The sequence below is a fragment of the Schistocerca nitens genome, chromosome 1, assembly GCF_023898315.1.
Source record: "Schistocerca nitens isolate TAMUIC-IGC-003100 chromosome 1, iqSchNite1.1, whole genome shotgun sequence".
NCBI classification, from domain to species: Eukaryota; Metazoa; Arthropoda; class Insecta; order Orthoptera; family Acrididae; genus Schistocerca; species Schistocerca nitens.
The window spans coordinates 768,328,877-768,356,720 of record NC_064614.1 but is presented as its reverse complement, the minus strand read 5'-3'; the positions used below and the strand labels follow the sequence as shown (position 1 = coordinate 768,356,720).

Genomic DNA, 27,844 nt, shown 5'->3' with positions numbered 1-27,844 from the left:
ACGCAGTAGCGAGTATGAACGCGGATCTTTGCTCTGTTTCTCGATGGGCACAGAACCTAGGTCTGAAACTAAACCCCAAGAAATCCCAGGTCATACTTATATCTCATCCAAAGTTAATCAGTCGGCACTTTCACGAAACAGTCCCTCAAATACACCTCAATGGTACCCAACTACCATACCAAAAAACAGTAAAAGACCTTGGAATAATCTTGGATGAACACCTAAACTGGGAAGAACAAACAGTTACAGCTTGCCGGAAATCGCTCTCCTCCCTACATGCAATTCAGAAATTTAGAAAAATATTTCCAACCCATGTTAAACAAAAATTAGTCCAAACACTAGTCTTGCCTAATCTTTACTACTGTGATGTAGTTCAACACGGCACAAATAGTGAAAATTCGAGACGCCTCGAGCTAGTGATGAACGCTTGCGTTAGATACGTATGCAATATACGGTTGTATGATCATATCAGTCCTTCATACTCCCAGCTAGGTTGGATACGCCCACATAAGGCACGCGATCTCCACACGATGTGCTTACTTCATCGATTTCTTAGCCACTGGTGCCCCCAATACTTATCTTCTCACATTAAACACCTATCATCATTCCACAACCGCAATACCAGATCGGATACGTCTAGCATCTTGGCTGTACCTTTACATAACACAAAATCTTTCTCCATGTCATTCTCCATCTCAGCCATACGACTATGGAACGCGCTCCCCTGTGATCTGCGTCTTATCCGGAACCACTCAACATTCAAGAGTGAACTCAAGACTTACATATTAGGGACGGTATAGCCACCATTGTTGGGCCCCTCTCATCTCTTTCTTTCTCCTCTCCATCATAGCTTCGAATTTTACCATTCTATTTCTCTTCCTCTAACCTATCTACCTCTTCTATATCTCTTTCACCCCATTCTATCGTCTTATGTCTCTGCTTGATGAGAATAACTCACAAGCTGCAAGAATATAACGAGAAAATTCCCAACTAGCAATAGGACTGACATTCATAAAAGAAAAATATGTTTACTTTCATATACATACTCATTATTATTATTATTATTATTATTATTATTACTATTATTATTCTTCTTGATTGTTATAATTAATTTTTGATTGTTATAATTATCATTGTACTACGTTTATAATCTCTATTTTTTTCTTAACATTAATACTGTATAACATGTAATATGTCCTTAATGTTCTGTAGAAACTGAAATTTGTTGAATCTGAGTATGCCTGGTTAGGTGTAAGAGAGGGCCTGAAGGCCCTAATCTTGCCAGGTAAAATAAATGCATAAATAAATAAAATAAATACTGTTACCCATTTACTAATATGCTTTTATGTTGTATATAAGTTAGCCTTTTACCAATATCCCATTGTACTGTATTGTACTGTATGGAACTGGGGACCTAGAAACTAGGGAGAGGCTTCCTCCCCGCCGTAGCCCTCAGTGGTACACCCCCACAGCAGGCTACACCAGTCCACTCACCCCACCGCCACCCCACACCGAACCAGGGTTGTTATTCGGTTCGGCCCCCAGTGGACCAACCCGGAACGTTTCACATCAGACGAGTGTAACCCCAATGTTTGCGTGGTAGAGTAATTATGGTGTACGTGTATGTGGAGAAAGTGTTTACGTAGCAATCGCCAACATAGTGTAACTGAGGCGGAATAAGGGGAACCAGCGCGCATTCGCCGCAGGACATGGAAAACCGCCTTAAAAACCATCCACAGACTGGCCGGCACACCGCCGGACAGATTCGTGCTGGGGACTAGCATGCCTTCCCACCCGGAAAGCTGTGCGTTAGACCGCTCGGCTAACTGGGCGGGCAATACTCCGTTACACTATTTTATTCATTACCCATTACACTGTGACCCCACTACCTCATTACCCTGTCAGCCCATTACACTGTTATCATGTACGAAGTTATGCTGTTACACTGTTACCTGTTGCCAGGTTACGCTGGAAAATGGACGCCAGTAGCTGACATCCTCAGTAGCTGACACCCATAACAGCTGACAACCACAGTAGCTGATAACCTCAGTAGCTGACACATCACATAGCATGTGCTAGAAAATTTTACAAAGTTCCCAGCACAACTCTAATGTGCAAAACAAATATCCAGTTGAAAGACAGTTTCTAATGTGTGACCATATGATTTAGCATTGTCATCGGAAGACGAAAAAATTTTGTTGGAAGGTAACGTAAGTACCCTAGCAAGGTGTCAGTATAATGTTTGACAGACTCTGAAAGTGAGTGGTTGACAACATAGAAACGCTCGTATCAAATCTACACAAATGTGTATTACAACTGCACTGTAATGTTTGGTATTATATCAGCAGAAGATGGCAAACATTTTATTCTGCGAAATGAAGTCCAGCATGGAATCGCTTTAATGTCTGACTGACTTTGAAAGCGTAGCAACCCTCGTTTCACACAAAGCTTAACAATCCTCCTTTCATACCTAGACGAATTTTCACTGCTACTGTCCTATATGCTGTTCCATCTAAGTGTCATGTACATAGATTCCACTGGGTGACAGCAGACGATGACAAACATTTTGAACTGCAAGATGAAGTTAATACACTAACTTGGGGTCACTATAATGTTTGGTTGTCCTTAATATCGGCTTTGGAGACGAGTTTCTGATGAACTGATATATGGGAATAACATTGTTTGCTTTTATAAACCTCGTCAACGACTGCATTTTAAACCTGTAAGTTAGATCACCAATAGCGCCCACGTGCAATTTGCAGAGCAGCTTTTGTGCCATACAGTATTACGCCGAGCCAAGAGTCAAACACATTGGATGCCGGTAGGACAAGACTTGTTGGAACAAGCAAAACACCCGGTCACTGGGTTCACTCTTAGCAATGCGTGCCTTGGGGCACATGACAAGCTTCGTAGAATATTTTGATTGTGAAACTGATTAATTTGAGGTTTCATTGTGCCTTAAACCATCTGACACAGAAATCAAAGTTTGCATCTAAAGAAGTCCTGCTTTACGTAATTTTGTCTTTAAAATGATCCTTCTCAATATATTGCAAAAAATTCAGAACATTCAGATGTTTTTGAGCACAGGTAAGATAACTACATCGTGATCGACTGTTTCATTTAAATGGTCTGCAAAACACATTTAGCCGTGGAAATACTACAGATCACACACTTTAAGTAAATTAGGAGAAATTCTTCTAAAAGTCGCACAAAAAAACAGGCTTCAGAGCATTTCGATGATTTTGAACATGGTCAAAAATACTACAAGTTAATCCTGTAGTAATTTCTTGAGTAAATATGTTTTAGAATAGCGCACAGAGTACATGTAACGTACAGATACTTCTGAGTGCCAAGTTAGCTGCACTATTATTAACTATTTCATTTTAATGAACTGTACATTACTGTGTTCTGATTTTAATATTTATTTTGAATTTTTTAAGGGTTCCACTAGCACACCCGGCTTACTTCCACCATCTTAGACAGTGATTGGCTGGGGAGAGTTAGGGTGTGGAGGTAGGGTTGAGAGAGGAGAAGAGGTGCTTTTCTTATGGGTGACGATAATTAGGTCATTGATAATTCCGATGAACTCACTGACAAGGTTTTTTTTTAAGAAAACAGAGAGGTCCAACCTGTAGATTAATGTTGCTCCTTGGTAGCTGCGCTACTGGTCCTTTAGCCGAAAATGTTGGTGTGACAGGATTGTATCTCTTAATACACACATCAAAAAAAGTTTTGCAACACCCCGATTCCCGGAACTCCTGAAGATAGACGTTGACTGTGGGTATTGTATCACAGACACAGTCCCTTTGACTGTTCAGAGATGTCACCAAACCAGCCCAAAGATATAAATCACCATGCATGAGCAGTGCCTATTAGACGGAGGGGGTCCGTCAGCTGGTCAGTTCCAGTCATTGCACTTGGAAGGAGTTACACGGCTCGTGTTGTCTATAGTTTAACCATGCCTAGACGGTCAATACCGCAGTTCGATCGCGTCCGCATTATTACTTTGTGCCAGGAAGAGCTCTCAACAAGGGAAGTGTCCAGGCGCCTCGGAGTGAACCAAAGCGAAGTTGTTCTGACGTGGAGGAGATACAAAGAGGCAGGAACTGTCGATGACATGTATCACTCAGGCCGCACAAGGGATCCTACTGCAGTGGATGCGCGCGACCTACGGATTATGGCTCGGAGGAACCCTGACAGCCACGCCACCATGTTGAATAATGCTTTTCGTGCAGCCACATGACGTCATGTTACGACTTAAACTATGCGTAATAGGCTGCATGATGCGCAACTTCACTCCCGACGTCCATGGCGAGGTCCATCTTTGCAACCACGACACCAAAGAGCGTGGTACAGATGGGCCCAACAACATGCCGAATGGCCACCTCAGGATTGGTATCACGTTCTCTTCACCGATGAGTGTTGCATATGCCTTTAACCGGACAATCGTCGGAGACGTGTTTGGAGGCACCCCGGGCATTCTGAACGCCTGAGACACACTGTCCAGCGAGTGCAGCAATGTGGAGGTTCCCCGCTGTTTTGTGGTGGCATTATGTGGGGCCGACGTACGCCGCTGGTGGTCATGGAAGGCGCCGTAACGGCTGTACGATACGCGAATACCATCCTCCGACCCATAGTGCAACCATATCGGCAGCATCTTGGCGAGGCATTCGTCTCAAGGAGACAATTCGCCCCCATCGTGCACATCTTGTGAATGACTTCCTTCAGGATAACGACATCGCTTGACTAGAGTGGCCAGCATGTTCTCCAGACATGAACCCTATCGAACATGCCTGGGATAGAATGAAAATGGCTGTTTATGGACGACGTGACCCACCAACCACACTGAGGGATCTTCGGCGGATCACCTTTGAGGGGTGGGAAAATCTGGACCAACAATGCCTTGATGAACTTTTGGACGGTATGCCAAGTCGACTACAGTCATGCATCAATGCAAGAGGACGTGCTACTGAGGTACCGGTGTGTACAGCAGTCTGGACCACCACCTCTGAAGGTCTCGCTGTATGGTCTTACAACATGCAATGAGTGGTTTTCATGAGCAATAAAAAGGGCGGAAATGATGTTTACGTTGATCTCTATTCCAATTTCGTGTACAGGTTCCGGAACTCTTGGAACCGAGGTGAAGCAAAACATTTTTTGATGTGTGTAAATAAACAGAGAAGTCCAGTAATTTTTTGCGAATGTTCTAACGAAATCACTTCGTATATTTATTTACGGAGATTGATTCCTATCGGTAAAGACCAGGCCTCGTTACAGCTCTCCTTGCACCAGCATTTGACGGATAGCTTTGAATTATATTCCGCCAAAAGGATGTGAAACATGAATTAATTGGCACACAAAGTAATTTTTCCTGAAGGAGATCAAAACGTTGTCTAACTAGGCACACGGAACGACGATAATAGTCCGTTAAGGTATCATAAAATAAACATGTCTTTGCTGTGAGCAAAAATTGTTCTACAATTTGGAGATAATCTACTCTTCTGATCTATTTAGTCGCTCACTAGTTGTTATGGATGCTTGTAGATCGAAAACTTACATACACAATAACTTTTTAAATAAATTATTTCCAGCAAAACTAATGAATAGAAGGAGTTCATAACAGCGAATTGTATAATCTGAATAAATAGGTTTCACAGGGGATATCAGTTTCCATTAGTATGTAAATTCATGTAACGAGTGCTTAGATAACGGATTCTATCATCAAAATTTATGGGAAGAATAACAGCATGTAAAGAAAACTTAGTATACATCCTAGCTATTGTAATTAGTAGCATAAAAAACAAAGTGGTATGGTGGGGTCCAAACATTATGTAATCCCGTTTTGAAGAAAAGAGGCGATTAAATGGGAAATAAGAAAAGTGATTTCCAAGGAGACCTGTGTATGTGGGTAAATTTATACACGATTACAAATGAGGACTGTTATGTAAGTGGCTGGGATTGGTGACGTTCTCCTGCAATCCAGCGACTTAGAGGCCACATGTGGAGGATGGAATGAAGGTGGGAGTACTTTTTCACAGCATCCTGTGTTGATCTGGCGTCCGCATTGAGATCGCCACCAGTGTTATCGCTTGAGAGGAGTCTTGGGTAATCAGGTTAGGTAGGGAGTGACGCACTGGGTCAGGGAGGAACTGAGCCGGAGAAGGCCTCGTGGTGACTAGCGTAGGGATAGCGTCGGGATGCAAGGAAACCTATTTGTAGATTTATGTTGCCTCTCGGTAGCTGCGCCACTGGTCCTTTAGCTGAAAATGTCCGTTACAGAGAAAAAGAAGTCCAGTAGTTCCTTTGAAATGTTCACACGGAATCGCTCTGCATATTTATTTACAAAGTTTGATTCCTGTCGCTTAAGGTCAGGTCTCATTACAGGTCAAAAATGTTTATGCATATCTCCTCGCAGTCACATGTTCTGGGTATTACCTTTATATACTAATGCTGGTTTCTCCTGCCGGTTACAAAACGAATACAATCTCTGTGGACCTTTCTCATCGAATCCAGCTCTGTCCGCCTTCTTACAGCATTCGTGCCGGCCTATGTGGTGATACCATCTATTCAATGTTCCGACATCTGACAGCTGCAAGTATCCTGTGTCCAGTTGACAGTTCGGCCTTTGACCCTATTGACCTCCTCGTTCCCAAGAAAGTTTTCGGTCTTGAAAAGATGATTTTCACAAGTGACTTAACCTGTTGCTATGTATTAGCAATGTTCGTGGTATTGTTTTTGTTGTTACAGAATTTGCCTTACTTCAGCGTGTGTTCTCTTCTCACAGGCGGGGCTCTTCGTAGCACAGGGCGGCACGCTGCGTCACACGGTGCGACTGCTGGCAGACACCAGACTACGGTTCTGCAGTGGAGATAGCAGTGAATTTATACGGCGCCGGTACCAGAACCATTCAAACATCATTTACTACCTCTGTCAGGTTAGAATATCAAACAGACCTGCAGCCTCAGGTAAAAATAACTGTGATTCTTCACAAGTAATGAGTGCTCTATATCTACAATCAATTCTTAAAAACTGAACGTGTATTAAACAAGGACAGAAAAGGGGATTAAATAACACTGACAGTAACACAGTTGATAAGGTAGTAATACTGTGTATCCTAACTAAGACCTGAACGTCACAGTCATGTCGTTTGGTTTTACTGTTTGATTTGAAGTGGTTCAGAGTAACAGTGGGTTCGGAGCTGCTCGAATGACAGATAAATCGTGACTGCTGTCTATTGGTCGTGTAGTATGTTAGATGCTGTTCTATCTATCTTCCATTTTCTTCTATTCAAGTTATCTTGTCTACCTGCGTTCTATTTCTTCTTCCATCCGTCCATACATTTATAAACTGAAGTCTACACCCACAGTTTTGTCTGTATGTTCGGGTTATTTCCAGGAAGATAGTTGTATTCATGACTTTTGTCTTTAAAATGATCATAATCTAGAACTACATCGATTTCATTACAATGAAACATCTGGAAAAAACCATCTTCTCATGCAGATTACTCTTCCGCCATCTAAATCATTCTGATATGAACATAATAGCACTTATCAATAAAAGTATTGAGTGATGCCAGCATGCACTGTTTTAAAATGAATAAAACGTAAAGAACTGTATACATGCAAATGACTGTTTCAGGACAAAAAGGTACACAAACTTCAACTCTTTCTCGTTATGCACCAAATTTGTAGGTAACAGACACCAGATCTGAACTATTACCGATGTACCTGTTTCACTCTATCAACATAATACTTAATTTTAAAATGTCAGTTATAACTAACATTTCTATATTTAGGGAAATATGAAGGTTATAAGGGAACACACGCTTACGTCATGGTACGAGTTCGATGCATTACTTTGACCTCTGGTTCATTTGATTTAATCATATTAGTTATAGTCATCATTACTTTGTCTACCTGAAATTCAAATAGTGGCAAAGTTATTACGTATTTACAGCATTACAAGCTTCAATTTCATCTATCGATGAATATTTTAGCTGATTTGGTTTGCGAGTAGTTTTACTTAAAATTAATGTTAATAGGCTGTGTTACTCGTAAACTAGAGGTCTTACAGCGGCGTCCAGAGCTACAGTGGGTTCGTGAATTTCAGATGCACAATTTGACATCCTCACGTATTTTGAGGTTGTAATAAATTCTATTTTTTTGTATTTCTTATCTATTTCCACGTTAATTTCGATGACTTGAAAGCACCACTTGGTCAACAGCGTGCGTGTCTGTCCCATCTTCTGGATTTTACCAGTCGTTACCTGCCACTGCACACCGTTTGTGTACGTGCTAGCCATGCCTAACCAGGCGATCACGCTATTACACTCGCTCCGCCGTACATAGCCAAGATGTAGACAGTCCTGTAATGTCACAGCACGTTTCACTTCTCGTAAATGCGTACGATCATGAATGCTATTACACAACAATATAGGGAACTGAAGGATCATATCACTTCAAAATGTAAGTACCTGTCAGCAAAGCAGCTGGTGGCATGTAGGTGTGACGACTCTCACATCCAATTAACTTTCAGACCTCATCTAGTGTACAGTTTATACAATTGCTACCACTGGCCCTTAAAACAAAGATGAGGACTCCGTGTAGCAATGGACTGTATAGGGTGAATTTTGGTGATCCACACTTACTGACAATTGTGGAACATCCTTTGCTTCCTGGTTTCTATATTGCTATCCTGTCAGTGTTCTGTTATTGAATTTGATTAATTCCCCACTAAAGCTTTTACTGTAAAGTAAAAATTGCAAAACATGACTCGTCAAACCCACTCCTTTCCTGCAGCAATGTATTTCTGTGCACTGCACACATTTTAACTTTACTAACATTTCCATCCGTTTTTCCCTAGTTGCTACGTCAGTTACACTTTATCATATAGGTAACAAAAATTCCACTTTTTGGAACCGAATTTCTTTAACGCAACAAACGTGCTTCACCTGTTTATGAAAGACATCTTCAGTGCGCTATAATAAAAGGAAAATAATTTAATTATACTAACTTTGATACGAGTTCTGTAGTGATTGTTTTATATCTGTTTCTATTTACGACTATATAGTTTTCTTTTTTACATTTACATTTATAACATGTTCTATTCATGCATCAGATTTATTCTTATGTATTTATTAGGTACACAGGATACAAGTTTCTTCCAATTGATATGTCACTTCCTTGCACATGACCTATTCTGTAGCACACTACAAGTGTTCTTGCTCACTAGATTTGGGGCTGACTGAGAGATCATGAGAGTTTAGAGGACAACAGTGGAATGGAGTGTTGGGTTGGGGCACGCTTCAGTGACCTTACACGTTCATTGTACCTAAAGTTAAAATTTCTTGTAGTCATCCTAATATACTGAGAGTCACACTTATTACATGTTAATTCCTGTATTCCTGAACTGTTTCAGTAACATTTTCCTTCTATCACAGTCTTTATTTTCTTCTCCATTGTGCTACTTGTCTTGAATATATGTTAATTTTATTTTTTGAAGATGTTAATAATCTTGTGTGTACGTTGATTGTGGTATGTTATGGTGTATTACTTTATGTTGAGAGATATGTTTCTGACATGAACAGCATTGTGATTACTGTCACATGTTGTCTGAGCTGTTTTTAATTTTGTTGTGTTCTGTTAGTATTTTCCTTTTAATGTTGTCATCTAGTCTGTATGCTTTGTATACCGTCTTGCTGTTGTGTCCACAGGTTTGTGCTATGTTGACTGTCATGTTTAGTTCCTCTTGATAGGTCTTTTTGTTTAGAGGTGTTTTACACAGTCTGTATACCGTATACCTGATACCGGTCATTGTATGAGACTGTGGGTAGTTTACTTCCTTGTGTATTATATGTGTTTATCTGTTTCCTTTCCTAAAGTGTTGAAACTGTGTCTGCCGTTAGATTTTGTGATTTTTGACATCTCTTTTATTTCTGTTTCCAAGTAGAACTGTATGTTTTGGTGTATATAATTTAACTGTCTGTGTAAACTGTTTGTGTCTTCTTGTGGTTCATCCATGAGGAAAACGATATCATCTACATATCTGTGACAGTGTTGGTTCAAATGGCTCTGAGCACTATGGGACTTAACATCTGCGGTCATCAGTCCCCTAGAACTTAGAACTACTTAAACCTAACTAACCTAAGAACATCACACACATCCATGCCCGAGGCAGGATTCGAACCTGCGACCGTAGCAGCAGCGCGGTTCCAGACTGAAGCGCCTAGAACCGCTCGGCCACTCCGGCCGGCGTGACAGTGTAATATTTCATATTTTTCGTTCCAGTTATCCCCTACGAGGTCTATTTTCAATGTCATTCATTATGATGTTTGCTAGTGTGTGTGAAAATGGCTTCCTGTTGGCAGGCTGTCCTTCAGTAGATAGAATGAACTGTTAAATTGAAAGTAGGTTTGTTCAATTATTACTTCTCAGATTTGTATCAGTTCTTCTTTAGGGGTGTTTGAAACTTCTTTTCCTGTCAGTTGTTCTGCGATTACGTTAGCTGTGTCAAGCAGGATTGAATTATACAAGTCATTCCTTCAAAGAATATGAGTTTTGTGGACGACAGGATTTCTGTAGCTTACATTTTTAGGATTAATTCTAAAGAGTTCTTATACTTCTGTTGTTCTCTAGCTTGAAATGTTTACTCAAGTATTTGTGTGTAAGCTTTACTATGTGGTATGTGGGAACACTCTTCATGTTAATAACTGATCTGATATGAATATCGTCTTTACGTTCTGAGCTGGCTTCCGAGCAAAAGTGCTACCAGATACTTTTGTACTAAGTTTTCATTCTGCGTTTTTGTACATTTTTAACAACATTTAATGTGTTTTTGAATTTTGTTTGAAACCTGTTGATTGGATAACATTCGAGTTCTTCAAGTAATATATTTGTTACAGGCAGTAGATTAAGTTCTAAAGGACAGGATTTTTCTTAACAGCAGAAAAGTCCTATTTTAGTTCAAGAGCAGATGTAAGAGCTCTGTGCGTTTGATAAGGAGCAGAATTCTTTCCATGTGCTTGGGTTTTTAATACTTGACGGTAAGTTTTGTCTGAGATTTGCAAGCGTTTCTGATGTTAGCTATAGGATCCAACCACTCATGCTGCAAAGACAGAATCCTAATGTTTGGGTTCAGAGGGCATACATAGTTCTTACAAGCTGTTGGCAGGACTGGTGGAGACAGCCAGCTTCACAAGTGGTGTGAAAGAATGGCTCACAATTTGTAAAATCCTACCCAGAGTCGATAGTGGTCCTGTAATTAGGAGCTGAGTGAAATGTCTAAACCAGAGGCTCACACAAATCTGCTATGATTTCGGATGCAGATTTCTTCTCTTCTGCTATCGGGTGGGGTTGTAGGGCTCCACTCAATAAATCGATCATGCACAACACAAAGGAAGCGGCAGAGGTCATTTGATGCGTACATATGGATTTTGTAAGTTAAAGGTAACCATCCGCAGGGGCAATGATAAATTACTTGCTGTAATCGAAGAAAGATTAATCTTTTTATTCTTAGAAAGGCACGATTATCATTGTAGATTGGTAAGAGAAAATGTTTGTACTGTATTATCAGATAGCAGTAGCACTTGTGGTAGGTCCTATATTTGGCCTCGCTTATTGAAGGTAACAATGACGACAAAGTGTTGGGGCCAGTTACTACAGGTTCCGAGTTATAAAATAATCTTGGTGAAGGTAAGCGTCAAAGGCGACTCCAAATGACAGTGAGATGCTTTCTTACATCTTCTACTTCAGGACGTGTAGAGGCAGAGAGCTTCACTGAAAATTTGTATATTATTGTGAACGAGTTTCCTGACCATGCTGTTGTTGTAGGAGGACACTTCATTTTACCAGCTATAGAACGAGTTATATGATCAAAACTGGTGCCAGAATTAGATTCGTCTAAGATTGTTCTGGACTTAAAAAAATGTTTCAAGAAGGCACTTAAATAACCATATCTTGAGAACAGCGCCATATACCTTGTTACAAACAGAGCAAAGCTTTTTGAAACAGTTAATATAGACCAGGGAACCAGTGACCATGAGGCAGGTACAGCATCAATGACTGTCTGTGTACTGAGGAACGTTAGGAAAGAAAAAAAAATAGTTTTTTTAGGAAAAGTAACGAGAAACAAGGATCTGTGTTACTCAGTGAAAAACTTATTCCTACTATTATTTCTCTTATTTGATGAGTTGGCAGGCTCTCACTCTCGAAACAATTTTATGGCATGATACACCTTGTTTTGTAACGGATCCTGAGTTAAAAGCACATCAAACATTTCACCTCTGTCAAACCCTTCATAAATAGAATAACTGAACAATCAACATCATATATACAGCACTGAGAACAAAGACGTGGAACACAAATGGATATAATTTAAAATCACTGTACAAAGCGCTTTAGGTCCATTATTTCCTAGCATTGTTTTAAGAGATGGGAAAGACGTGCCTTAATTCAACTTGAGTGTTAAGAAGTCGCTATGAAAGGGAAGAGAGCTTCGTCACATATTTAATCGAAGTCGAAAGTAACAAAAAATGAAAGATGCCACAATAAGCATAAGGAGAACAATGTGAGAAGCGATCAACTGATATAATTGGAGGCATTGTCTGTATGCAATCTGTAAGCACATCGATGTCATCTGTTCAGTCGCTCACCGATGTTGTTGGTACTCTGATGGAAATGACATAGAAAAACCGAAATACTCAAGCAGTATATGCAGTGGGACTTCTTGCTCCTAGGTTATAAGCTTAGTGCCGTACCGTTCCTGAGATAGCAAGCACGCAGACTGTCTACATGCAGTAGCAAGGTTACGGTGAGGAGAACATGTACGCCATCCCAAAAACTGAAAGAGCCAAAGAGTATGCAGCCTAGAGTCGCCATCCTGCTCCACAAGTTCGATTTTGACTGTTGATCTGCCAGCTTTATTCTTGTAGTTTGTTCCATGTATCCCACTTGGCGTCATAATCGCGGAAGTTCGATCACTGACTGCTGTTCACCTTCTTTGTTCCCATAGCTCTTTTTTTGTACCCCAGAGATGCCACCTTAGTCTGCTAGTACGCTCTCTGACTCCATGCTCCACCATCCTTGTTCTCGTAGTTTGACACTTGGTAGCCAAGGATGTTACAACAGAAGTTACGCCTATGTAGCCCAAAGCCACCATCCATCTCGCTCTATCAGTTCTATCTATGACTGCCTGTTCAGCTGTCAATTTTTCTCGTATTTGATCTCTCACCCCGATAGATGTTGCAATCGTTGTTCTATCTCAGACCATCTGCCCCACTATCTTCGATCTTGTAGTTCTATATGTGACTCCTAGTCCGCCATGTTTGTCCCCACATTTTAGTAAATGTATTCAAGGAATTTACAGTGCATAAACTGGCGAGCCTCTGCCATCTAGCTTTCAAGGTAGTGCAGGCACCCATCCTCATTGCACGTAGCTCACTTTATTATCAAGTATTAAGCGTTTGCCTATTTTGCCGATAATGATAATTTACGTTACATTAGCGGAAACTATATGTAGGTTAGATCTAATTATACGAGACTGAACTGTTGTTTTATTGGCATAATTGAATACCTAATCTAAAGTGCTAAATGGATCAATGATCATCTCAGATTTTTTTTTCACGGTTGCCCCCAACTCATCTTAATTTGGCTAGAAGTGATCCATCAAACGCCTGAGTCTGATGATCAGTGTAAGAGCCAATTAGAGTCTGCCTAAATGGTTCTAAAACCCACATAATGCTGTACGCTGCACTTCCGTCATACGTGAAACTCTCTGCAGAAGACTCACCTGCTAGAGTCCAGTGACCAGGGTTCAGCATATGATAAGATCGGAGCCTGCCTCTTTGCTAGATTTACTGAGTTAGGTGTAGCTTTCTTTTAATTTCAGTTTTAGGCTTTTCTGAGGTTATGGTCCACTGGTGGTTCAATAAACGAACCCCCATCAACTCACGTTTCTTATAAGAAGCTTTTTGTAAATGCATCATGTTCTACATATTATGTCTGACGTTATAGGCCGGCTTTATATTTCCTGTACATCTTGGGTCGCTCGTGGTTGGCATACCGGGGAAGGCTGTAACATTTACAGATTGGAAGTGTGGTTCCAGGGCTCTCAAAAACGTTTACTGGCTGTATTTCTTTACATATCAATATCAACTACCAAATAATACAGAACCGTCAAGTGATGATTAAAATCTTTGGTGAAGTGACTGGCAATAACAACTAGAGCAGTAGCGATCTGTAATATTAAAGTAAGTAAATTGTAATTCATTTAATGGTTTATCTATGTGGTAAACTCTCCGAGTTCGTCTTTGTACATTACGACGTTAAGGAGAAACTACCATTCCTCCTAGACGGGAATGGCAATGACACAGGAAGAATAGTACTGAAAAAGAGAATGAGCAAGGAAGCACTAAAAACCTTTTCGAGGAAATTTAAATTCAGTGGCTGTACCATATAAAAATTGCTCTACCGAAGGATGAGCTGCCTGGGATATTGCAGTAGACATATAGACCAGGACATCGCGCATGATTTGGTTGGAATTTTTAAGAAAATGGAGATGGATATTTACTAATATCACTCCACGGCTTTTTTGTGAAAGAACAGTACCAAAGAAATGGCTGCACAGGCCGCCACCTGTCGGAGGGATTACTGGGTGCGCTTTATAGCCTATGTATTCGGAATTAAAATTTTCCACCTTTGTAATTATCCATTCACGGTGCTGCTCTCATGGCCTACCTGCCGGAGCAGGACTGTGTTTCAAGTCAGTAGAGATTAGCACCAACAGATAACCGTTGGAAGGCATGCTTTACAAGCAGTGCCTGCATCGACCAGTGGAAAGTGTAGGGAAGGAGTCACAAATAGTCCTCGTCTGGAGAATGTGAGTAGATTATGGATTCCAGATTTGGCTCTCTCTCTTGTTTTAGCTGCCGGACCATCAACATGCACTTCCCTTCACGCTTCCCTCCCTATTTTCTACGGAATCGGGTTCACTGCAGCCGGCCGCGATCGCTACCGCAAATAGTTTGTGGCTTGTTCGCCGTCCCTTGGCATGCCCCTTGTATTCGGTATACTGGAATAAAAGATGAAGTTAGTTACTAATTCCTGCTGATTATTTGCAGACCATACAGATGCTCATCTTTTTCCACACGCTGACCAAATTCCAACACTCAGCTCACCCTCTCACTGAACAATTCTGGCGTCAGTGAAGTGGGATCTCTCACCTGATGGTCTGTAAGGAAAACATATTTTCATGGTTCTGTGTTCGCTCTCATGCTTCAGCACTACATGCTACGCTCGCAAGCAGTAGTGAGGTCCCATTAAAGTTTCACAGGAACAGATAAATGGTCTTACTTTTGGAAGTATGCGTTGTAGGAGCTGACGGAGTGCAGGCACAACAGTCTGGTTACTGTGTCCAGGCTACCATTAAGGCACCTGTGGAACCTCAGGCTTTCGCTGCTCGAGCCCCACAGTCTAATATAATAATTATTTTCCAGTAGCGGCATCCATTCCTTCCTTTTCGGGAAAATCCATGGAGGATGTATCCAGCTTTTTGCAGAATGTAGGAGATTTTGATCACATGTACACACAGTCAGACGAGTTTCAGCTGCACGTGGTGTGCTTAAATCTATCAGGTGGTGCAAGCACCCATGTGGAATCGGTAAACACGTTAAGGAACGCAAGAAGTTTTCCTAGGGGTGAGAGAGCAATATTGAGACACAGTAAATGTGAGTTAGTATTGGGATAAGTTGTTTACCTTTAGGTAGCGACAGGGAGAAGATTTTGAAGTTTCTGTAAATTCACAATTCCATACCATACATTTACCTTGTGGTAAGATGAAACGTGAAAATACGTCTTGCTGGAAGAGGTTGAACAGCGAGTGGTTGATGTATTTAGCCAGGACATCATCCCTCCACTAGGGTATGAAGGCAAAGTCGTGTCACCTTCGTCTTTGCATTCGGCAGTTTGTCTTGTACTACTAGGCAAAGAGATTGAGCAATTTGTTCCATACCTTCACACAATAACGACCTCCACTACGTTTTCATGACTGAAACAAATTGTAAATCAGGTGGTATCACCGAAAGCTATCAGACTCTTGCTATTCACATTGTAGAGTAATTGATCTCTTTGACATTAACTGACGCTGGTATCGAGATGAATCAAATTTCGGCGAGATGATTCCCACAATTTTAGAGTCAAGGAAAGACCATAATCATGGAAAGCATAAAGTAGCCAGAGCAGTTAACCCTCCACACTCCCGATAAGACTAGGTAAACCGAATGTGGCTCATAAGAGGTGCAAACGTGATCGTGGTAGAATCGGGAGGAGCAGTGTGAAAGTTTCCACTGAATAGGCACTCAAGCGAGTTTAGTGTTTTTGATAAAGAAAACGGGAAATCACCAAGTAGAATTAATAATTAATTGGAGGAAATAAATTTTTCATATGGAGTAGTTATGAAAGAGGACACAATTTTGATATTCTGGGGAGCGATTTTCTGCGCCATTTTGAAGCTGTCGTTGTTTACAGATCATAGACCGTATGCTGGACAACACGAAAAGGTGAAAAAAAGGCCTATTTCTCGAATTTCCGCTGAACCACATCTTGGCGTTAAAAGTCAATGCACCTGAAACGATACGTGGCAGTACAGGAAGAGTTCTCTGGATGAAATATTTGAGATCGTGACAGAACTACCTTTCTGCTGGATCCACTTGGAGAGTGAAACTGAAGATCTGCCCCAAGTTCAAGCCGACCAGGACCTTAGAAAGGCTGAAACTGTGAATGGGAAAAAGTGTGCGCCAGTTTGTCTGGGTAATATTAAAGTAAGAGATGTTATGATCCCATGTGGGACTATATGGTGAGTATACAAGAGGTAAGTGATGATGAACAATCTCCAGCAGGGGGAATGCAGTTACAGAGAAATGTGAAATGCGCAACTTGTTGCTAACGCTAGAAGCCTCCACGTCCACCAGCATTGGGTTCAATTGCGTGAGAAAATGTCACATTTATCACAGTGAGAGAGAAGCCTTTAGTATCCAGTATCAGAGGAATTTGCTTGGCTGCTGAAGAAAGACAATACTTGCCAACCACAAACTCAACATATCAGTAGGTTCTGACAGGGAATGCTAGACTGTGCAACAGTCCTATTAAGTCCTTTATCATTTACAATATGTTCTAGAAGAGAGGTCTCGTCAACAGTTAACGATGGAATCATTCAGCCACCCTCTAGTCCCTGGACTTCACCTGTAGTAATAGTACTCAAGAAGTCACTAAATGGTGAGAGAATCTATCGTCTCTCTGTTGACATGATCAATGAACAAAGTGACCTCATATGATACATATCTGCTACTTTGTGTAGACGACAACTTAGATAGGTTGAGGAACTGCAAGTACTTCACTTCGCTAGATTATTAAATCAGGCTGTCACCAGGTTCCTATTGTTCCTAAGACAGGCCAAAAACAGCATTTGTCATACTTTCAGTAATGTATAAATTTCTTAGGATGCTTTCTGGTCTGAGGAACATGTCTGCAATATTTCAGCAGCCTGCAGATCTGTTACTTTGAGGACTGAACTCAAGCATGTGTTTACTATATTTGGATGACATGATTATTTTATGGACAATACAATAAAATGCTGAATGGCTGAAAAACATCTTGTCAAGACTGCAAGTGATACACCCAAGTTTGAAGGTAAAACAGTTGTTTTCCACAGATTATCAGGTACAATACCTGGGCCACATTAAAAGTTCAGTTGGATTGAAACCAGAACCACAATAAAAGAAGGACACTTACTATCAATGATCCAAGAAAGACTATACTACTATCACCAAACTAGAGACTATGCTATTAGAAACGGATGTCTTTTGAGTGGACCACAAAATACATGACAGCAATACAGTAGATTAAGGATATTTTGATGAGATATCTCTTGTTATTCTGTCCACATTTTGAAAGGCTGTGTATTTTATCTTGTGATGCCAGTGATATTGCTGTAGTGTTATCATTGGTATTCTGGGTGAATTTCTTTAAATATTACCCACAGGTGATAGGTGATTTTCCGTAATTATTGATCATGTGGACTTACTGTGACTATTGAATCTAAAGGATTCAAGTAGTTGCTTGATGACATGGGCTTTCAAATCAAGTGAATATGACTATAAAATGCAGCATAAATGAGGAAGAATGCATCAGAACACAGATGCATTGAGTAGGAAGGCTTGTGTATTCCTAGCAGATGAGATACTAGTGGTTGAGTTGTTGGAAGCATTTGTGAAAGATGCAGACCGCCAACGATAAGTGGCTCAGAATTCTATATCGAAAGATAGTGTCCTGTATTGCAAAAGTCACCTTGGAAACTGACTGGTGATACCACAGGGGCTTCAGTGCTTTGTCATCATGTAGTGTGATGATAGTATCCATGCTGTCACTGTGAGAAGAGTGCCACTAATGCTTTGAGTTGTGATGCATTACTGGCGGAACGGCTGCCAGTTCAAACCAGACTTTGACTCTCGCTACAAACTTTGCCTGGGGCTTCCAGACCTTTTGATGTTGTAGCTTTAGACATTATGGTATGTTTTCCACAGATGAAACAGAAAAACAAATATATTTCGTCAGTTATAGAACATTCTTCACACTACTTAATTTGCGTATCGGTTGCTGACTTATGGCTGAGACGGTGTCACTTATTTAGTATTGCCCTTTCAGGAGTCCCAATGCCTTCCTGAAGGGTCAGGAAATAAATTTTATGTGTGCTTGATATACCCAAGCGTTCAAGCTTAAAAATTAAAAATGTGTAGTGCAAACCCCCGCCATCCATCTTAAGGGCAGATGTAGGGCAAAACTGCGAAAAATAAATTTTTTTATTGCATAATCTGTTAGACTGGTACTTTAAGAATAACATTGAGAAGTTTCATAATCAATTATGGCTAGAAATGTGTTTTAAAAAAGTGCCTGTGACTGCCATGCACCCTCTTTCTATGCTGTGATACACACCTTCTCTACGCTATAAATTTTCTATGCGTTAATTTTTCGTTCACACAATCGAAACGAACTGCGGATGAGTCTAGGAGGCTGTAAGAAAGATTATCTTTGCTTGTTTCCTTGTTTACAAGGTGTTTTTTTAATAACACGTACTACAAACATATTTCAGTTTTTATTTTTGGGTATGTCAACCTGTTTTGCTCCAAATGGGTTGTAACAGTGGACGCATATTCGAAAAAGTGATGAAATGCGAATTTCACGTGTAAAAGGTACAGGAAATTTAAATAACAGTGTTATAGATACTGCTCCTAAGTGTGAAGAACAGTTTTCGACGAAGTCACTGAGTTAATCGAAGAAGAAAATTAGAGAAGGAATTGATGATGCTGTGTACAGTGCCGAAGACTAGTTTTCCAGTGGATTTAGGTTAACTGTCTTTGAAGTACTTGCACATGTGATTAATGTTTCATGTGCATGTGGTAATTGTGGGTCCAAGGGCCTTAGACAGTATGATGACAGTGACAGAGTTGGCGTTCAAAGAACTGTACATATTTTATGTAAAGTTTGCAAATATGATGTACAGTTCAAGACTTCCACTCTCCTTGGGAAGATGTATGAGGCGAATACAAGATTGTGTTACACCATGAGATGATTAGGTGTAAGCAGAAAGGCAACAATTTGTTTCGTGACTTGAAGAACACGCCTGCACCAGTGGCTAGATCTAGTGATTACAATGCAATACTCTTCAGCATTGCCCTCAAAGTTGAGTGCAAGGAGAACATGAAAGTAGCTTTTGAGGAAGCTATAAATATTAACAATGAAGGGGAAGAACGACTGATCTGCTTGTCTCTTGTGATGGAATACAGAGGAAGAGGGACCATATGTCACTTTAAGGTGATCATCTGTCATTAGTGTGGTTACAGAGAAAATCTTCGACTTCTAAGTAATGAGCAGATATTAATCTAGGTGTCACACAAGAAAGGACAACGATGGCAGTGAAAAAGAAAAGTGGTAGCAGAAACAGAAGGACGTACGTAGCATAAATTAGCATGGGTCAAATGGTGGGATGGAAGCAGCTGGGATGAAACTAATATTTCGAAGCTCAGTTGAACAAAATGGTGCCAGGTATGTGAAGTATCTAGGTGATGGCGATTCCAGTGCTTTTAAGACCGTTTTAGAGAGGAATCCTTATGGTTTACGAAGAAAAACCGAAAAACTAGAATGTTTCGGGCATGTTCAAAAGCGAATGGGAGGTAGACTTCTCAGACTGAATAAAGAAATGAAAGGCAAGAAATTAGAAGATGGAAAGCGACTTGGAGGTGTTTACAGACTGACAGACAAGTAAATTCACACTTTACAATTATTCTATGGAAACGCTATCAGGGATCTTACGTAATGTGTAAACAATGCCACAAGCCGTGTGGCCAATATTCGTCCACAAACATTCCACAAATGATAATACTCAGGATTCGCTTTGTGACATATCGTGGTGCAAATATCTTCAGGCAGAAGCAAGTGGAAAGGCATACATCCACAAACATGGTTTCCACTTGCTGTTTTAATTGTTATAAACTAACTAACAGGTACCTAGCCAATCTTGAACTGCTGAAAAAATGTGTGCATAGGAAAACATAAAATTAAAATGAGAGCTACAATCACCTTATATGGATGCGTTGTTCAAAAATAGTATTTGTGTCCTCAATTATTGTGAATACAGCTACATGTGATGCATGTTTAGTGTTCAGTAGGGGAAATGTATGTCGAGTTAAGTGCCTGCAGACTAGAATTCCATCCAGGTGTATTCATACTGTAGATACTCAGAAGCACTGCTGAAGTGCGACAGAACAGAGCTCAGGCTGCAGAAGAAAAAATGCAGAAGTGGCTAGGCAAAGGAGGCAGGGGAAGAGATCACTCCAGGAAGATGAGAAAGTGAATAAAGATTAATGATACTGACAGCATTAGTCACTAGAGGTATAGCAAGATTGTCAAAATTGAAATAAAAACATTAAATGCGAATTTCTGTAAACAGATTTTTTGAGCTGTAATGTACCTTTCCTCAGGAACTATGAAAGCTATCATCCTGATAGTAGGCATAGTTCTTAAGAATTACTGAATAATGTTGTGAAGCACTTTCTATTATCCTTTCTCTGAGAAAAGTTCTACTTTAAAATTTGAAAAAAAAAGAGCAGTCCCGGATAACACAAAACTGAAAAATTAATTTCGAAGCATCTATGACCACAGAAAAGTATGTTGCACACGTTTTATTAGCCTCTTATAAAGATGCAAACTGTGAAATTCCGGTTTTATTGCTTGGTTAGTTTACGAGGAAAGGTATATTATAGAAACCAATGGTAATTAAAAATTCAAATCCTTATAAAATGTATATCGAAACTCATTTTCAAACAAAAATTCCATAAAATTTCAAGCACTATGTTGTACATAAAAGTCTCAAGTTTTACTGTTTCAGCTGTAATATTTTTGGAGATATATATGTTTAAGTACAAGGGCGTATTTTGCCCTGTGTCTGTCCTAGCTAATGAGATCGTGTAACAGCTTCATAAGATAATTTTAGGAACGTCATCGTACGATGTGAACAAGACATATAATGACTGGGACAGATGTTAGCCATACATCTTGTTCACTCACAACTGCTGAATCGACAAATCAACAGGGCACACACCCTGTGAGATGGTAATCAGGTGACCAAGGAGTTCTTCATTTCAATCATACAAATTACTACCAAGAGTTGATTCATGCGAGGTAAAGCGCCTGGCTGAAGACTTTATATGATTTAGTGACAGGTACAGTAGAGTAGTCTCAAAGTCACTGCAAAACAGGTAAAGAGGAGGAGCAAAGGTGCAGTGTTACTGCCAGCCCAGCAAAGTGTCATTATCTTGTTGTAAAACACAGTGCTCAAAAAGGGAAAACAAAAAATAATTCTCTTCATCTTACAAAGGGCCATCTAAATTGTGAGTCTGACATCTGCAGTCAACTCTGAGATACAGTTGGCAGATCACAAAGTAACTGTGGACATAGACTGGCTAAAGGCCTATCATGGACAACCTGTCCCACCTGTGATTGTCGTGAACCCACCGTGTGTCAGACCTAGAACTCTAGAGAGTGTACAGAGGTGGAGAAATCCTCTGCATCTATCAACACACAGATACGCCTTACATTACAAACAGTCCTATGCCCTACAGTCATGAGACATAGTATGGTATACTTCAATTTTTTTCTCGAACTACCAATAAATTTCAGTCAATAAATGCAAAGTCCAAGCCATGCAGGACATTTAATCGCACGTAAACTGAGGACTGTATGTAGACAGCAAGAAGGTGGTACTTATGTGACGTCTCCCTCCAGCCATAACGGCTGACTGTAAAATGGACAGCCTGGTCAGGCTGACATGTGTGGACTGTTCATGTGGAAAACTCGTGGCACTGAGTGATATGTAGTCAGGCTTGAAGCTTCACAACTTTACTTTTGCTTTGTCCAGTCTTCATAGAGCTATTACATAACTGCATACACGTGACACGCAAGACAATACTTACATCTGAAAATATTGCGTTTAGCCAATTTAATTTGAGAGTTTTAGGTATTTAAACACAATTACTGAGGTATAATTCTTTTTGATAATTAATCTGGAAGAGTGATAACTACAGAGTTTACCCCAATTTAACCAACGATGTTATTTACGAAAAAACAATGTTTTATGAGATTCGAAAAACTATAAACAGCGAGTCTGAGACTATAGAATCTTCTTGTTGTTATTCATTTGGTTACCACTACCGCCAGATATTGATTAACACTTCAACCTTTGGTCTTCTGTTGAATCACAATACAGATAAATGGATTTTATCATTCACTAATAGGCCCTACATTGTGTAAGGCAACTCAGTAAAGTAAATGTGTTAAAATTTGGAACTGAACACTGGTTCACTGTGTGAGGAAGTTGTTGAACTAGAGTGTTCAAGATCCAAGAATTTTTGACGGAAAATTATAGGACAGTGAAGACTATAGTGAGATTCACAGTGCCATGTGCTTTATGGGGTCTAGTCACACACCATATCACATACTTCTATGATAAGTATGTGGAGCCTCGCTTGATGTGCCATAGTGCTCATTAGCTGCGTGCTACTAACTGTGGAGATACAGGCCAACTGTATATTCATAAGTAACATGTACATTCTCTCTGTCCTAAGACTCCTGACGTCAATTGTACGTCAAATGTATGGGTCTACAATAGAGTGCAGTATTATCATTTTGTTGAAACGCGCTGCGAATAAGCATGTTGCCTTCTCCTACATCTCTCCTCTTATATCTTGAGTGCGTGCACATTCAGCATGCCATAAATGCAGACATTCTGTTTGGCCGCTATTTTCCCTTATCTCACTAGCTCCCCCAACTGCTGCAACCAATCAAGCAACCATTATACTTCAATGATGTCATGAACACCTTCCATCCTCCACTTTTAAGCATGTTTTATAGCCGCATTCCCTACACCTACTAACTTCTCTAATTGAGATGGATCTCCACGATAAATCATCAAAAATGCCGAAAAACACTGTTGGCTATCTGCTATGATCACTATATCATATGGTTGTCAATGAGAATGGAAAACTTTGTCATGGTTGTGCTGTTTCACTTTTTGAAGATGAGCACCACCAGAACTATATACTGACTGTAATGCTGCTAGCTCTGCATCCTCATCGCTACTGCTTCTATTTGGGGTAACTGTGTACATCTTGTACAGTAGAAACAAATTAATTTTTAGTATCTCTATTTTTTGAAGAAAACTGATGTATGGATATTTCAAGTGAGGCTGGGACCACAGAATTACATGAATTTCCAGCTTGTTTCCAGTAAACGAGGGTTTTATAAAGATAACTATGTGGGAATTACTATTTTTTCCTTACGGAATCTTGTGCAGTGAGAAAATTGGAATTCAAAGTTTGTGTGCACAGTGCAATTTATTGGTATATCTTGCCTACTTATGTGTTAAGTAACGAGTGTTACTTGACAATCCACTCGTACCATGAAATATTGTATTTCACTGTTAATGTGTTACAACCATGGTTATGCAAAGGATTTGTAAACATTGTTCTTCTGACGTATAGGTACTTTGCCAGCAGCTGTAATCTACATAAATTGTCGAATAAAGTAAAAGATGCATCTCAACTCTGTTCTGCTCCTAAAATACAGCATCAATAATGGCTAAAGTCTCCATACCTGATGCTTTTGTTAGGTTCTGAATGAAACTCAGATGGTTGATGCTCTGTATGTGAAACCATGGGCAACAGACGACATGCTACAGTTCATCGAGGAAAGAAGTAAGTACAAAAATGTTCAGCGAAATTCACGAATACAGGAACAAAATTTGCTGAGAAATGAAATAAATAGAAATTGCAGGGAAGCTAAAACGAAATTGGTGCATGAAAAATGTGAAGAAATCAAAAAAGAAATGATTGTCGGAAGAATTCAGCAAAACAACCTTTTGTAATATTAAAAGCAAGGGTTGTAACATAAAGAGTGCAACGGGAATCACACTGTTAAATGTAGAGGAGAGAGCAGATAGGTGGAAAAAGTACATTGAAGGTTTCTATGAGGGCGAATATTTGTCTTATGTGATAGAACAAGCAGGAGACGGTTTAGAATAGATAGGGGATCCAGTATTAGGATTTAAGAGAGATTTGGAGGTCTTAAGATCAAATGAGGCAGATGATGATGATGATGAAGATGATGATGATAATGATGATGTTTGGTTTGTGGGCGGCTCGACTGCAAGGTTATCAGCGCCCGTGCAAAATCCCATATTTTTCGCAGTCCTATCTTGCCAATTTAATGAATGATGATGAAATGACGAGGACAACACAAACAACCAGTCCCAGACTGGAAGAGCTGACAAGTGCGAGGTTATCGTACAAGCAGCTTAACAGCTCGTGCATTCAAGTTGCTGACAAGAATGGAAAAGAAAATTGATGATGTATTAGATGACGAACAGTTTGGCTTTACGAAGGGTAAATACACCAGAGAGACAATTCTGACGTTGCGGTTCATTATGGCAGGAAGGCTAAAGAAAAATCAAGACTCGTTCATAGGATTTGTCGATCTGTAAAAAGCGTTTCGACAATGTAGAATAATACGAGATGTTCGAAATTCTGAGAAAAATAGCGGTACGCTACGGGGAGAGACGGGTAAAATGCAATATGTATAAGAGCCAACAGCGAATAATAAGGGTGGACGACCAAAAACGAAGTCGTGGGATAAAAATGGGTGTAAGACAGGGGTGAAGTCTTTCAACCCTACTGTTCAATCTGTACATCGAAGTAGATATGATGGAAGTGGAAGGAAGGTTCGGGATTGGGATTAAATTTCAAGGTGAAAGGATATCAATGAAAGATTCGCTGATGACATTGCTATCCTGAGTTAAAGGGAAGAAGAATTACATGACACACTGAATGGAATGAACAGTCTAGTGACTACAGAGTATGGACTGAGAGTAAATCGAAGAAAGGCGAAAGTAATGAGAAGTAGCAGAAATGAGAACAGCGAGAAACTTATCATTAGGATTTAAGGTCATGAAGTAGGTGAAATTAAGCAATTATTCTACTTAGGCAGCAAAATAACCAGTGACGGACGGAGCAAGGAGGACATCAAAAGAAGTCTAGCACTTGCAAAAAGGGCATTCCTGGCCAATAAAAGTCTGCTAGTATCAAACATAGGCCTTAATTGAAGGAAGAAATTTCTGTGAATGTACATTGTATGGAATTGAAGCATGTGGGCTGTGAGAAAACCAGAAGAGAACAGAATCAGAGATGTGGTGCTACAGTAGAAAGTTGATAATCTGGTGTATTGATAAGGTAAGAAATGAAGAAAATCTATGGACAATCGGTAAGGAAAGCAATATAAGGAAAATAACGCCAATTACATTTTTGTAGTGTAGAACATGATGCTTTATCGTATTCCTCTCTAACACAGTGTTTGGCGAAGTGATCATTACTTAAAAACTTCTAAGAAACGTCAGGTGCTGATAGGATATTGTACCCACCATTATTTTTTCATCAAAATTTAAAGCGTTTTACTTGCAACATAGTGAGGTACTAACTAAAAGCAGTAGTATGTAGTAAGTAAACAAACCATTTTACAGTTTGCTAAGAAATACTTTGAAATACGCAAATCGAAAGTAAATTAAGGATTTAGTTGTAGATATGGTTGTAAGTTCAGATCTTTTTTTCTACCATAGCGCTATAGTATGATTACAACCCTGCATGGTTACACACGTGTGTTGGGGTTCGTATCAGTTACAATAGTTATATCGAAATGAGAAAACCTGCCAAAGTGGCAGGCTGCAGTCGTAACTTACGCTGAGCCTTGATCACTGGACCCGGGCGGGTGATGCATCAGTTTTAGTAAAATTAAGATGAATGAAAAGTGATCTTAAAAAAAAAAATCCAACAGAACTGTTGAGAGATTTAGCACTTTAGACTAGGTATTAGATTATGTAGATAAATCAACTGTTCGGTATATAATTCGATAAAAAGACATACAGTACGTATTATAAAGAGATTTAAATTGACATAATCGTAAAAGACGCTAAGGACTTCGTATTCGATAGCAGTGTGCAAAGTAGCATGGGGATGGAAGCCAAATGACTCTCGATAGCTAGAGGATGTCCACAGGGTATCACAAACCGAAGTAAGAGAACAGTGGCGGCGTGCAAAGTAGCATGGGGATGGAAGCCACATGACTCTCGATAGCTAGACGATGTCCACAGGGTATCACAAACCGAAGTAAGAGAACAGTGGCGACGGAGCAGGAGGTCAGAGACGAAAGTATCGTTTTTACATCTGTGGTGTATGAGACCAACTACGAGAATAAGACTGCTGAGCAGTCGGTCAGAGATCGAACTATCATGGAGCTAGCAGCAGGGTACATAGAGCAAACTTCTCTTGTAACGTCTTATGAGATTCTGTCAATGAGCTACGAGATGTGAGGTTAATGGTGGCAGAGGAGAGGACACAGACATACGTTACTAGATTGGCAAAGGCGTATCATTTAATAAAGCCTGACGTTTAATAAGGTAAGATAGCGGCGTCAAGAAGCTTGTGTATGCTACTACTACTATTGTCTGATACAAAAAAAGCGTTGTAAGCTTTACGAAGCGGTCTAAATTAGTTCCGCATGCGAGAAAATACTTGCATACTAGTTGAGTTTATCACATAAGATGTAGAATCGTGTTATGAGAAGCACATCGACTCACATATATATACGTCATCACACAATTTTACGTGCAGGACATAGACTCCAAACCAAAATTATTGTGTTAAAATACAGTTGAAATTATGTAGGGGAAAGTCGGGAAAGAGTACGCGCTTAGTATTTTATCGCTCATACCTAGTGTATGAGAAGGTTAATACAAACTTTTCTGATAACAAATTATTGCTGGTTTATTTGGGAACAACATACATCAGTTACAGCTGCCTAACTTTCAAATTCTGCTCGTCCGTAGTCTTAGCCGCATCGTCCGGTAAGAGTATGGACTAACATAAAGCACAAGAAAATTAACCACGTCCTTCATAACCTGAGCTTTCTTCATGCCGACATCACGATTAATCCAATCACACTTCATCCAGCCTTCCGTGATAGGCTCTTTGTAGACTTCACCACGCCATAGGTAATTCAAAACATCAGTTCCCTCCTTAGATTTGGACCTGCTTGTTCCTGAAGATGATGGCCCGGTTAAGTTCAGATTAGCCCTAGGGATTCTGTGGTATTCGTTACTGGTATTTTGTTTCTTCTTGGTTTTGTCTGGCTTAGCTTGTTTCTCTAACAATGCATTTTTGTAGGAGACCTAGAGAAAATCACAGATTTTTTTG

At 40.0% G+C, this 27,844-nt stretch overlaps 1 protein-coding gene across 1 annotated transcript in view; it reads left to right on the top strand.

The window, feature by feature from the left end:
• Positions 1-27,844, top strand: part of LOC126201452 (odorant receptor Or1-like) — a 95,615-nt gene that overhangs the window by 17,022 nt on the left and 50,749 nt on the right. Inside the window, exon 2 of the mRNA XM_049936790.1 lies at positions 6,785-6,934. Within this exon, the coding sequence (XP_049792747.1) occupies positions 6,785-6,934 (150 nt within the window). The remainder of the gene's footprint in view (positions 1-6,784; positions 6,935-27,844) is intronic.